The 14,225-nt window shown below is 37.4% G+C and overlaps 1 protein-coding gene across 1 annotated transcript in view; it reads left to right on the top strand.

The window, feature by feature from the left end:
* The window catches only part of LOC132158744 (RNA-binding motif, single-stranded-interacting protein 3-like), a 129,675-nt gene extending 115,764 nt beyond the window's left edge, over nucleotides 1-13,911 (top strand). Inside the window, exons 9-13 of the mRNA XM_059568291.1 lie at nucleotides 3,092-3,188; nucleotides 5,351-5,401; nucleotides 11,233-11,343; nucleotides 13,401-13,484; nucleotides 13,780-13,911. Coding sequence (XP_059424274.1) covers nucleotides 3,092-3,188; nucleotides 5,351-5,401; nucleotides 11,233-11,343; nucleotides 13,401-13,484; nucleotides 13,780-13,911 — 475 coding nt within the window. The remainder of the gene's footprint in view (nucleotides 1-3,091; nucleotides 3,189-5,350; nucleotides 5,402-11,232; nucleotides 11,344-13,400; nucleotides 13,485-13,779) is intronic.
* Nucleotides 13,912-14,225: the final 314 nt, after the last annotated feature.

The raw sequence follows: 14,225 nt of genomic DNA, 5'->3' as shown, positions 1-14,225 counted from the left end.
GCAGTGATCCCTGCTAAAAAGACAAGCAATACAACATAAAGTGCATTATGTTGTGTTTTATATGCTATTATTATTATGCTAGTCTGGTATAATAAAATATCTTGAGTTTTTTTTATGTTTATGAAAAAAGTCTCTTATGCTTTATTTGACCAAAAATACAATATTAGCTTTAATATTGTGAAAAATTATTACAATTTAAAAAACCTTTTTTTTTTTTTTTTGTATTTCAAAGCTTAATTTTCAGCAGCCATTACTCCAGTCTTCAGTGTCACATGATCCTTCAGAAGTCATTCTAATATGCTGATTTAGAGATCAACAGTTTTGCGATTACAGGATTTTTATTTAGTAATATATATATATATATATATATATATAAAAATCCTGTAATCGCAAAACTGTTGATCTCTAAATCAGCATATTTATATATATATATATATATTCATATATATATATATACCCTAATTTTGAATGGTGATGCATGCATGTATAATGGTAAAGGTAATGCTAAAGATGCATATGCTAAAGATGCATATATTGGGAAGTCGTGGCCTAATGGTTAGAGAGTCGGACTTGGAATCAAAGGGTTGTGAGTTCGAGTCTCGGGCCGGCAGGAATTGTAGGTGGGGGGAGTGCATGTACAGTGCTCTCAATACCACGACTTAGGTGCCCTTGAGCAAGACATCGAACCCCCAACTGCTCCCTGGGCGCTGCAGCATAAATGGCTGCCCACTGCTCTGGGTGTGTATTCACAGTGTGTGTGTGTTCACTGCTCTGTGTGCACTTCGGATGGGTTAAAATGCAGAGCATGAATTCTGAGTATGGGTCACCATACTTGGCTGAATGTCATGTCACTCACTCATAAATCCCCTGTGATGTTTTTTTTTTTTTCACTGGCTACTGTATATATAAAAATACATACAAATATTAATTCCAACTGTAAATATATCTTATCTAAATATGTCTGAAGTTCCTTCTTGGTATTTAATATTTGAAACGTTTCCTATTAATAATGTAAATATGCAGTCAATAAAAGTTACTATTTTTGTTAATTTATCAACAAACGGGTATTGATCATGTTAATGAGACATATGGTTTTAAAGTGTCAATTAGCCTAACCACCCAAGTTTCCCTGACTAACCAGCTGGTTCATGCAGGTTTAATCTGGTCTGTTCAGCAGCTTTAACAACATCGGAGCTGTAGAGAGTAATACTGAAGCTGTGTTGTACACTGGCACACACTACTGTCATAATCAATCTGCATTTTGTGCTATTGTTGCACTAAAGTGTGTAAGTGTTTCGTCAGGTGCTGGTTGCAGGGCAGGAAGATGGGTGCTGGACTAAGGGAAATGAAACCCTTTCTATCTGTCCGCTCCAGTGGACGGAAGGCCCAGGGCACTATTTCTGATCCGGCACTCTGGGGAAACAGTCACATTCGTACCTTGGTTACCAGCTCCGGCTCCTGACTCAGCACTTGCTGTCTGCTGGAAAGAGAACGAAATAAGGAATGACAAAAATATGCAATCAGGGAAAAAGAGCCAGGTTCTGAATTGTAAATAATAGAGCAAGTAGAAAGGGCAGAGAAGGGAACAGAAATGCTTTATTTGTTTCCTTTCTCCTTTCCGTCACATTAGTGTGTGTGTGTGTGTGTGTGTGTGTGTGTGTATATATATATATATATATATATATATATATATATATATATATATATAGTGAGTTCATACAGTCTTCTTAATTGTTTAATGGGGCATGCTGTCTCAATGTCAACGGGCTGAAGCTAATAGCCAGCATAAATAACAGCATAGTGCTAGGCTAAAAAAAAGAATTGCACAATAACTAAAGCTTTACATTTGAACCCTGCTTCAAAGATTGTGTTACCTTCTTCCTGGACATGCTCTCACTCGGGTCGTCTTGTGTGACCGTGACATAAGGGAGCATGAGCTCTCTGGGGCAGACAGCGTTTCTCTCCCCACGCTCCATTTCTCAGCTCCCAGACAAGCTGATCAATAAAGCCTAGCAACGGAGCTTGCAGATGAAACATGTCCGCAGTAGGTACACAGTGATAAATAAAGTCCTGCCCAAGAACTGTAGCTATTGGAAAATGCTGTTACTCGGGTAACACAGAGAAGTCAACAAATTAATTGTTGTGACACAAGCCTTTGCAGATTAACACACACAACTATACACATAAACAGCAGACATGATAAGAGTATTGTTGTTTCCATCATTGATAATAAGAGATAATTATTCAGCATTAAATCATTATATTATTTTATTATTATATTATGATTTTTGAAGACTGGAGTCATGGCTGCTGAAAATTCAGCTTTTTGATTTATTTTCAATTCTATTTTAAAATATATTAAAACAGAAAATGGTTTATTTATTTATTTTTGCAAAAATAAAATAAAAAAATAAAACAAGCCTTGGTGCAAGAAAATTGTTTCTAGAACATAAAAATATTCTTAATCAGGCTGGAGTAAGGCCTGCTGAAATTTTGTTTTTTATTAATTAAAAAAAAAAAAATATATATATATATATATATATATATATATATATATATATATATATATATATATATATATATATATATATATATATATATATATTCAAATAAAAATGGTTTATTTAAAACAACAACCAAAAATGTGTTTATTTGAATTAATTTATTATTATTATTATTATTTACAATATTACTGTTTTTACAGTTTTTTTTATTAAATAAATTCCGCCTTGGCCAGAGTATAAGTTAACTATTTCAAGAACATTAAACATTTTTAATGACCCTAAAAATGTGAAAGTTTGTATAAAATTATATAATTTACTTGACAAAATATTATGAGAAAAAAATATATGTATATGACAGTATTGAGCGCATTAATACTATTATTGTTACATGTACAAACGTAACTTTCAATTTAATTTAAAAGACTTGTATGGCACATTTCACAGTGTGCTAGTGTGACTTTTATTTTTCCTCTTAAATTTTCCGAAGACCCTCTGCAAGAAAACTGGGTGTTCCTGGACCCCAGTTTAAAAACCCTTGTCTTATACAAACAGAAAAGGGTACTAATAATGTTTTGTGTATCTTGCAGGTTCTACTCCTCACCATACAGCATCTCCACAAACCGCATGATCGCTCAAACGTCAATCACTCCATTCATCGCTGCCTCTCCTGTCTCCACATATCAGGTAAGATCACAGCACATACGCAGCATTCAGAACAAACACATGCTGCAGGCAAACCAACTCACACATTTACATTCATACAGTGGCCCTTAGAAATACTTGGACCATCAAGATGTCATATTTAAAATATGCAACAAGCATAACACAGTTAAGCAAAAAAAAAAGCTGTGTTAAATTAACCGAACACTTTCTGGTTAAAAAATTATGTAATTAAAATGTAATTACCTTTGAGAAACGGTCTAGTAGCAATTATTTGCAGATGTTTGCCATTTTTCAGGCATTCTTATGTGAAATTTGACTGTCCAAATGTTTTTGGGGGCACTTTATACAAACACAATTACATGCAAAGACAAACACAGATTGTGTCACATACATACTAAGGGAGAGCATGTTGCGCTATAGTGTGTTTTCAATCACTCTCCATGTTTGCTAATATGTTAGGAAAGCTTATTAACGCTGTTCTCCAGAGCTGGAGTCAGACGGAGTGAACAAACAGTGACTATGAGCATCCTTAATTGATTTGGCTTAAGCTAAACTAAACAAAACATTACTGAGCGAAGAGAATAGCTAAGCCCTTCAGATCATGTACCTCCCGTCCTCACGAGAACCTCGTCCTCGCGCAAACACACATTTGCGAGCACGAGCGCACATATACAAACCACCCACGCTGACCGGAGCGGCGCCTTAGTCTTCGTTTATGCTCTCAGCCGCACGTTTGTTTTGATAAATTCTGCACACCAGCAAGGTTATCTCTTAATCAAATTGCGTGATATCATGTGCAAAAGCGCCCTGCTGACCGGCGAATTAATTTTAAATTGTAAACTGCGCTGAACGCACCAAAACCAGTTCAAAGACAAGCTGACAGGAAATCAATGCGCTGCTACCTTTATTTCTCCCCTAGAACTTCGCGAATGGAACAAGAGACAACTGTTTCCCTCTCCGGTGAAAGGACAGAGAAAATGAGAGAAAGACGGAGAGCGAGAGCATGAATCTTTTAACAGTCAGGGAGAGAGAGACAAGGTGTGCGCTTACACATCTTAGTGGACTTAGTGTGTTTAGAGAAAGAGAGAGAGCCTGAGGCGGATCACAGTGATGAACAAATCCCAAAGGCTTTTCTTCCTAGAACAACATAAAAGGGCACCGCATATAAATTTAGACACCTACAATTGTTCAAACGCACTTTCACGAAACTAAATGCATACATCCATCCTCAGACAGGAAGTGGCCACTTATTCTCAGTTTGCGTGGTGTAGGCTACTGTAAAAATAATACTTGAGCTTAACAGTGTTATTTTAGTATCATTTTTTATTCTTATTTTCTGTTTTCGTTTTAATTTAGGTTAAAGCTTTTAGTCATTTTGTTGTGTTTGCCTTTTTAAATGTCCATATAGTTCATTTTTATTTCAGTTTAAGTTGTGTATGTCAGTTGTGTGCTAAAAGAAAAAGAAGAGAAAATAATACTCAGAAATATCAGTTATTTTAATATTATTTTTAGTAACTCAAGTACACATTCAAGTTAAGTTTTTGTAATTTGGTTGTGTGCTTTTGGTAATTTTCATAAGTTTTTTTATATATATGTTTATATAGTGTTTACTTATTTTTAGTTCACATTTTTGTTTTATTTATTGATAGCACATCCAGTGTGTGGTATAATTTTGAATGTCATTTTTTATTTGTTTTTTATTTGTTTTTGTGCATTTAAATTTTAATGATCAGTTTTCGTTTAATTTATTTTAGTAAGTTTAACTAAATGAAAAAGAAAAAGCATATTTACTAGCTGATAAATATGTTAAGCTATATAATTTTTGTAAATGTTTGTTTTTATTGCAAGTAACGAAAATGTTTTTACAGTTTTAGTTAATTATAGTAACCCTGTCCTAAATGTAGTAATTGTTGGTGCGAGGATTAGCTACTATGGCGTTGAGATGATGAAAGGAGAGATTTTTGGGGGTCCACTCGGCCTTAGATGATGAAATTGCTGCCGCAGCTCTGTAATTAGGAGGCAATATCACTGTCTGTAGAATTCCGATCCCTGTGTAATTATCACACTTGTATTACTTGCTCCTGCCTTGGCTGTTCTGTGGGAATCGGGGCTTCGAGGCAGCGGGAGGAGGTGTAGGAGGGGGGTGAGGAGTGAAATTAAGAAATGCTGGTTTCCGCCCACAGGTCCAGAGTACGTCGTGGATGCCTCACCAACAGTACGTTATGCAACCTACGGTAAGTGCTGCTGAGGAGGTGTTCATTTATCTTGGTGTGTGTGTGTGTGTGTTGGGTACGTGAAGACACGGGCCGATAGAGAGGAATGACGAGAGGTGAGAGTGATTGCGTTTATCTTTTTGAAACTGTGGATGTTCTGTGAGATAAAAAAAAATGCAGTGGCTCTTTACCCCCATTGCCCTCTTGTGGCCGAGCAAGTAAGCGCGGGACTGGTTAAAGGTCAGAAACAGTCATATGTGTGTTCAAAAGGAAAGCTCCCCAAAATATCTTTAATTTTTTATCATCTTCATGTCAGTCCAAATCAAGGTTCTTTGTTACGGTATGTGGAACTTAAAAGGAAAAATTTAAGAATATACATATAAGAATGAATGAGGACAGGGGCTGTCAAGCTTCGAAATTACCAAAAAAAATATATTAACTTATATATAATATAATATATAATATAATATATATATCATAATAAAAGTGTTTTGCACAACTCTTGCACTATTTTGTAAGTGTTTTAGCTTTAGATACCTTTTATGTTAGAATAAGAAGTTTAAATAAATGTGGGGAAAAAATACACCTTTGGCACAGAGGAGCTATCGTTTCATACCGTCATATGACCACGATGATATCAAGAATTTTGCTAATGCCATACTATGCAATTGATAATACCATTACATCCCTAATACACACACACACACACACACACACACACACACACACACAAATATATATATATATATATATATATATATATATATATATATATATATATATATATATATATATACAGACCAAAAGTTTGGACACACCTTCTCATTCAAAGAGTTTTCTTTATTTTCATGACTATGAAAATTGTAGATTCACACTGAAGGCATCAAAACTATGAATTAACACATGTGGAATTATATATGGAATTATATACATAACAAAAAAGTGTGAAACAACTGAAAATATGTCATATTCTAGGTTCTTCAAAGTAGCCACCTTTTGCTTTGATTACTGCTTTGCACACTCTTGGCATTCTCTTGATGAGCTTCAAGAGGTAGTCACCTGAAATGGTCTTCCAACAGTCTTGAAGGAGTTCCCCGAGAGATGCTTAGCACTTGTTGGCCCTTTTGCCTTCTGTCTGCGGTCCAGCTCATCCCTAAACCATCTCGATTGGGTTCAGGTCCGGTGACTGTGGAGGCCAGGTCATCTGGCGAAGCACCCCATCACTCTCCTTCTTGGTCAAATAGCCCTTGATGCCTTCAGTGTGACTCTACAATTTTCATAGTCATGAAAATAAAGAAAACTCTTTGAATGAGAAGGTGTGTCCAAACTTTTGGTCTGTACTGTATATATATATATATATTTATATATATATATATATATATATATATATATATATATATATATATATATATTATTAAATTTTTTATTACATTTTACATAACTTTTCTTTGAACATTCCTGCAAACCTCCTATAGCACATTCTTGCAGTTCCCCAGGTTTAAAACCTCTGACCACTTTTATGAAACCGTTATAGCGTTTTTTGTCATTTTGGAGCTCAACAACTCTCATTTGTCTGTCCCTTTAAGGGTGGAATATCTGTTCCTCCAGTCAGTCCGCCGTCTGGATCAGATAAATAGATCCCTTGTCTGAGCTCCATCGACACAACTTTGTCAACCTGGAGACATGTTTTTTTTTCTCTCTCTTTCTCTGTCTCACTGCACAAATACACAGGTACAAACTACCTCTCTTGTGTTCCTTTACTTAAGTTTTGTATAAGAAGGCAACCCCTTGGCCAGGGTCTGGAGGTCTGCCCACCATCTCTTTGGCTCTCACCTGAACTTGGATTTACTGTAAGCCAGGGGTCTGCATTTCACCATGGAAATGGCCAAAGGTAGTCTGGGATCAGGGTTTTTCTTTGGCAGGGCCTGAAAAAAGGCTTCAGTCAGCTGTTTCCAGATCCTGAGCAACTCGAGAAGTGAAACAGGGTTATAGAAAAGGAGGCAGATGTCTCTGTCTAGATAATGATATTCCAGACTTGTTGTGTGAGTGCATGTGTGTATGTGTAGTCGGATGGGAAGTTTGATGATCTTGATTATGTTGTGTCAATGTGTTTGTAACCAAACCCTCACATCTAATGATGTGGCAACCCATCAAAAAAAGACCTCAGCTGCCTGGTAGAGAAGTGTGTGGGGGTGGGGTGGGGGGGGGGGTCAGTGGGAGTCTGTGAGCTGATCTCTGCCTAATTTGAAAATCCTGGAAAGAAAACAAAGGCGGAAGAAATCATGTTTTTTTCTCTCTCTCTTTTCATGGGTCCTGCGAAAAGAGAGAAGGCAAGCAATTAAAAGTGGCTGAGAAAGGGAAGCATTGTTATTGGAGAATGCCGCTGCATTTGGCACCTTGTTACCGTGGAGACACGTGACCATAGCGACCAGAGCTGGCGATGAGGGTTTAAGCAGATCAGCAGACAATGGAAGCACTCTGAGCTCCCTCTCCTCAGTGTGTGTGTGTTTTAGTATACATCAGTACCTTAAGTGCACCTGCTGTTGTGACCTGCTGATTTTGTTGGCCATATAGCTGACTTATGCATTACTATCCTAGCCAGATGACAGCTGTGTGTGCGTGTGTTGTGTACTTACAGGGGTTGAATAAAATACAGAAATAAGGAATTGTCTTCCTTTCGAATCACAAATGTGAATTGGATTGACCATGAACCCCTGGATGCTGAATTGGAATTTAAATTGCAATGACAGGAAGAGAAATGTACTGAAATGAAATTCAAAAGAAATTCAACAGTCATGCACCAAAAGAGTTTCATTAGTTCAGCACAGCGACAAAATGACCAAGAATAGATTACTTTTCCTGCTTCGTGTAGTTAAACTAAGGGTAATTCAAATTGTAAGTTAATTCCCTATTTTTGTAAATTAATTTCATATAATGAAACAAATTCTGTTTCATACTGTGGAAACTAAAATTCACTAATCTGAAATACATCCAATAATTTAGCTTCAGATTAATTTTACTTTCTCAAATAAATGTTAATTTTTTTTTATCTTTATGTTTGTTGTCTGTATTTGTTGTTTTATATTTTACTTTGTAACATGACAAAAATTATATTTTTGCAGTATAGCATAATTATCAACAGTATATTGACCAACCAGCTTAACAAAAAAACAGTGCAGTAAAAACAGTAACTAGAATAAACCAGCATTGAAATTCATGCTAGTGTAAGCTAGTCTTTTCGGCAGGGTAGCTGCACAGATGTTGTTAGCAGGGCACACACACACACCAACCAGCAAGCACACACTTACCCACAATGCACCACCCAGAGGGCCATCACTCAACTGTACCTGTTACCTTCCATCTTAGCGCAGAGAAGAATCCCCAGCCGCCCTAACCAAATCACATCCTGGAAATGAACATTAATGAATCAAGACCGCAGTGCATTACGGCAAAGCCGCTTAAAGTGGAACCGCCACGCAAGAGGAGAGAAAAGAAATGAAATGCTTCTCTAAGCCCCTGCTAGTCACGGCCATTTGCAGAAACAAAGAAACCCATGTTTGAGTAAAGATTTGAGTTTATCTCAGCCCCATCACAGTGCTCCGTCTGAACGGTGGGAATTGGCATGGTGTTGTGTGTGTGTGTGTGTGTGTGTGTGTGTGTGTGTGTGTGCGTGAGAAAGAAAAAATGCATGGTATATGTTTTTCTTAAGTGTATTTAAGAAAAATGGTGGGAATCGGTGCTTATGCCTTGGCACATTTCACTTAAGATTGAAATCAAACATCCTCCCTGGCAGTACCTCCTCGGTACCTGAGAGAGACAAAAAGATTGACTTCCTCTTCCTTTCTCTATTTTAGATCTCTTGGCAAAAAACTTTCCTTCCTCTGATGTCACAGGAGATTTTGGAAATGAGTATACAGGCTGTTGAAAAGGGAAATCTCATTGGCTGTCTCAGAAATCCCTCTCAGAATGTCACTCGCTTTCCGAATGCTTCCCCTCGGGGAAATGAAGGAAAAACACACACACGTACACACAAGTGCGGCTTTAATCATCTGTCTAAGTCTCACACTGATACGGCTGTAAATTAGAGATGAGAATTATTCAACATGGATTTCTTTTTTCCTTCGCTCATAATGAAAGCTTGTCGCGGGGCGGGGGAACTGTTAGCTCGAGGCTTTCGCATCTGAAAGCTAAAACGCGGTGGGCTCCGAGAAAGGCGGCTGAACCGTTTACCTCTAAAAGCCTGAATAGAGACAGAGCGCTTCTGACACCAAGTGCCTGTACAGTTTATTCTTCAAGCACATGCAAGCACCAGCAGCACCAAGCTGTGCTAGCTGAGAGACAGACTGATGCTCGCATGTTTGTGTGTAAAGGCTTTCTTTCTACTGTTGGCTCACTCAGAGAGAACGTCTCTTTCAGAGCTCTTCAGAAACTGGTGCATTTTACCTGGGGTAACCGGTTATTTTGTGCTTGAATGACGAATATTCAAGAGTTTGCATGCAGTACTGGCATATCATTGTATTGTATCATTTGTGCAAAACCTGCTTGATTTAAGATGATCCAAAGAGAATCTTTTCTTCAGAGGAAGCAAGAATATGTGACTAGATTGTACAAAGGATGTCACATGATCAATGACTTATTTGATTAGTGACCTAGTAGAATGGAAATAATGCAGAATCCTATTAAAAATTGCTTATCCATGTTCCATCATAAATTAAAACCTGAAAACAAGCAGTTTAAGCATCTGACATAATGATTCATAGATTTTGACTCCCAGATTTTCTGTGCTGCTTAAATGCATTTAGTCAGGAGTCACAACACACGTGTCACATGCTTGAAAGCTGATGTTCTCCCACAGCTGAAAAACTCTGAAGATACACCGATTGTCATGACAGCGATGAGAAGCAGAGTGAGAAGGGCACTATAGCAGTGCGAGACACTGAAGTGCCAGCGGTAAGACAAATATAATTGTAAGATTTCAGAGTTTTAAAAAAGTAATCAGACACTTAGTCATAATTATATACTCCTACATAGAAAAGAATAATTGTAAAATCATGAATTTTATTCACACACTGATAGACTAATATCTAGACCAGATGATGACCATAGATAGCTTAAAATCTTGAAAAGCAACTGTAACTTGGCTTATGTCAACATGGTTTGCCATTTGCAACCCATTTTATTAGCTTGATGTGTCATATTTCCAGGTTTAAGAGTAAACGGTCATCATAAACTGTAAGCAGAGTTGTGCACGGCACAATGGTTTCTCATCATCCCGGCCTCAGCCAAACCATGTGAGAAGAATTGAACTTTCTGACAAACTGTTTGACGGAGGGTCTCCTCGGATAGATTAATCCTAATCAAGCTGGCATGTGAGAATGAGCGTGTGCGTACGTCTCTGGCCTAGATCTGTGGAAGCGGTCATGTGACGGCATCAGATGATAGCTCAGGTCAGCGGTTTGCAAATTGCAGACTCCTCTCTCTCTTTTGTCTGAACCTCACACGTGTTAGCACTCTCATTCCAGCGTGCCTGAAACGTAAACACACCCGCGGTGTGGAGCAGCTCTGCTGTTAAGTGAGCAATGCATCATTTCTGCAGAAGTATGCATGACTCACATTTGGATCACATTATTTCACTTGTTGAAGTGGAACAGCTCATGTCTGGCCCTCATAATAGGGCCCAGCTGAGATGAGTGAAAGAAGGAGAGGGTTTTTTGTGGAGAGCATGGCTGTGTGATCAGGCTGTTGACTCTAATGAAGTCGTTCAGATGTATTGTTGAATGGTAGCTCATTTCCTCTCCCAAATCCTTCATGCGGTCTGACCTGTAACAGTGTGTGTTTGTACATGTGTGTAGGGTGCTGTGATAACGCCAGCCATGGACCACACCATCTCCATGCAGCCCGCTAACATGATGGGCCCCCTCACCCAGCAGATGAACCACCTGTCCCTGGGTACCTCTGGCACTGTGAGTGTGTCCGCTGCCTTCATTGCACGGCCTGTTCACCTTCTGCTGGTCTGATTTACAGAGGAGCCGAAGAAGAAAGTTAAATACTAATTAAAACTGTTATGGAAAAAAGAACAAGCTCTGGGAAATAAAATATGGATACTGTGTCAGTATTGTACTCAATTAAAAGTACTGTATCTAGCCAGGAACATTCCTGAGTGAAAGTAAATAAAGTTGTACATTGATTTGTACTTAGGTATTTAAAAGTGAAAGGTAATTTAAAAAGGTGAAACTTTATTCTTTGAACTTAGTTAAGAGAACTAAATATCCTGAAACCTTTTGCCTGACACTGGCAAATCTGATTTTATAGCTGTTAGACATTTGAAGAAAGTTGTTTGTAGCAGTGTTGCTATTGTTAATTTAAAAAAACAAAAACTAAAATATTAGAAAGATTATGAAAATTTGTTCTATTGACTTTGCAGCCAACTGAAACAAATTCAAGTTGAAGTGCTAAAATGACTAAAACTGAAATAACAATAAATTACAGCTGAATAGAAATTGCATCAAATTATTAAACTCAAACTAAAATTTAAATCAAAATTAAATTCTAAATATTTACTGTATAGTATAGTACTATAAAGTATAATAGTATATAAATACTAAAATGCCACTAGTTTGTAAACTGATTAAGTGAAACTGTTTGCAATCAAGCTTTTATTCAATATTGGTTTTTAATAAAAAAAATGATAATAATAATATTTAAAAAAAAAACATTATTTTAGGTCAAAGGGATAGTTCTCCCAAAAATGACAATTTGTGGTCTTTCTGCTTACCCCCAGGGCATCCAAGATGTATGTGACTTTGTTTCTTCAGTAAAACACAAATTATGATTTTTAGCTTCAGTTGTTGCAGTCTCTCAGCCGTACAATGCATGGCAAATGGTAACAGAATTTATGAGAGTAAAAAAAACATGCACTGACAAATTCAAATTAAATCCTGAGGCTCGTGACAATACACTGATGTGTAAAGACACAAAACGATCGGTCTATGCAACAAAGCGCATGAGGCATTCTTCTTGCATTATGGCAGATCACAGACTTATAAGTGCATTACTGCCACCTATCTCTCAAGTGGACCATTAACACTCCTAATTGAGAGTGTATATAGTGTGTCAATGGTCCACTTGAGAGATAACATGCATTGTCAGCTGAAGCTAAAAATTATAATTTGTGTTCTGCTGAAGAAACAAAGTCACCTAAATCTTGGATGCCCTGGGGGCAGGCAGATAAACATCTAATTTTCATTTTTGGGTGAACTATCTCTTTAAGTCACTATTGTATTTTCATGGCCAGTTGTACAAATTTGTACCTCTTACATTGACGTTGATTTCATTTAGTGAAGATTAAACTCAGCAAGAAAGAAAATATATATACATGTTTAATAAGAGGATAGATTTACATCATTAGGAGCAGTGAAATATGTACTTTATATTTTTACAGTCCAAATGAACTTGTAAATCATTAGAAATGTAATGAGTAAAAGTACAATCATTCATTTCTAGTAGTGCCTAAATCGAAGGAAAATGCAAAAGGAATAAACTAATAGAAGCAGTGAAAATAAGTTTGTTATCGTTTATCATTCATCTCAACAAGATTCTTCTTCCTGTATGGAGCCCCTAAAGGGACATGATGATGGGGAAAAAATATGAGATGGGAGGAAAATTATACTTGTATTACACTTTGTGTTCACTTGAAAAAGTTTTATCATAAGCCTTACATCTCATATTATTTCCATCGCCATTCAACAAAAGTTTATCGAAGTATTTTACGTGCAAATGCATGGAAATAAATTATTTGTTGTCCCATGTGATATTTTTCCATCACCATTTCTCTTTAGGACCATGTATTTCTGTAGTGGTCACTTGGCAAAATAGCTTTTGGTGCATTAGTACCATCAGTTGCACTGTAAGATGCAGCAGCAGCTCAGCCAACGTTTGGTCACAATTTAAATTCCATAATATGTATAGTTTTGTTTGCTGCGTGTTTGAATGAAGCGTGTCTGTGTATGTTTTTTTGCAGTACATGACTGCGGCTGCTGGTCCTATGCAGGGGACCTACATTCCCCAGTACACTGCGGTGCCTGCCTCAGCTGTCTCGGTGGAGGTGAGTTTCTGGGTGACTGCAAATCCATTTACTGGTCCAACTGATTAGATGAGCTCTGCTAATTGAAAACGTGGAGATCAGTCGCCTTGGGCCAAAATCCGCCCACAACTTCCTTAGTGCCTTTAATTTCAGCTTTACAAGGCCTGACTCCAGTCTGGAGCACGTCTTTAAGTTCATTCTGGTCTGAGTACCAAATGCAGCCTGAAGGCCTCTTTTTGGAGGAGGTTAAAAGGTTTTTTTGTTTTTTGTTTCTTGTGAGGGGACATCCTGTAATTATGACATCATATCCTTCCAGGGAGTGGTGACGGAGGCTTCTCCCCAGAGCATTCCGGCCTCATCGCAGGATGCCAGCGGTCAGCAGCAGCCTCTGGGCATGGACAACACCAGTGATCACGCGCCCACCTACACTTTTCAACCCGCTAAGTGAGTTTGAGAAACACTTCACACTGATAAGTCAAATGGGGACAAGGTGTCTTGTTTTCATATGCATGACTCAGCAAGCACACAATGTTTTTACAACATTGCATTTTGGTTGCAGTTAGGTGAAACACTGCAGTGCAACATTTTGAAAAGAAACCATATGCATAATGATTGTAAATCATTTAAATGTGCAAACTGGATGTACAGTTTACGTTTTGCTTTAAATGGCCAAAAATAACCATTTCCAGATTTATAAAGAAGAACAAAATACCAACTTTTATTAAGAAAAGATGCATTAAAATGATCAAAGGTGGTAGTTAA

This window comes from Carassius carassius, chromosome 15 (assembly GCF_963082965.1).
Source record: "Carassius carassius chromosome 15, fCarCar2.1, whole genome shotgun sequence".
Classification (NCBI taxonomy): domain Eukaryota; kingdom Metazoa; phylum Chordata; class Actinopteri; order Cypriniformes; family Cyprinidae; genus Carassius; species Carassius carassius.
The sequence above is the reverse complement of the archived record's forward strand: the minus strand, read 5'-3'. Positions and strand labels throughout refer to the sequence as shown.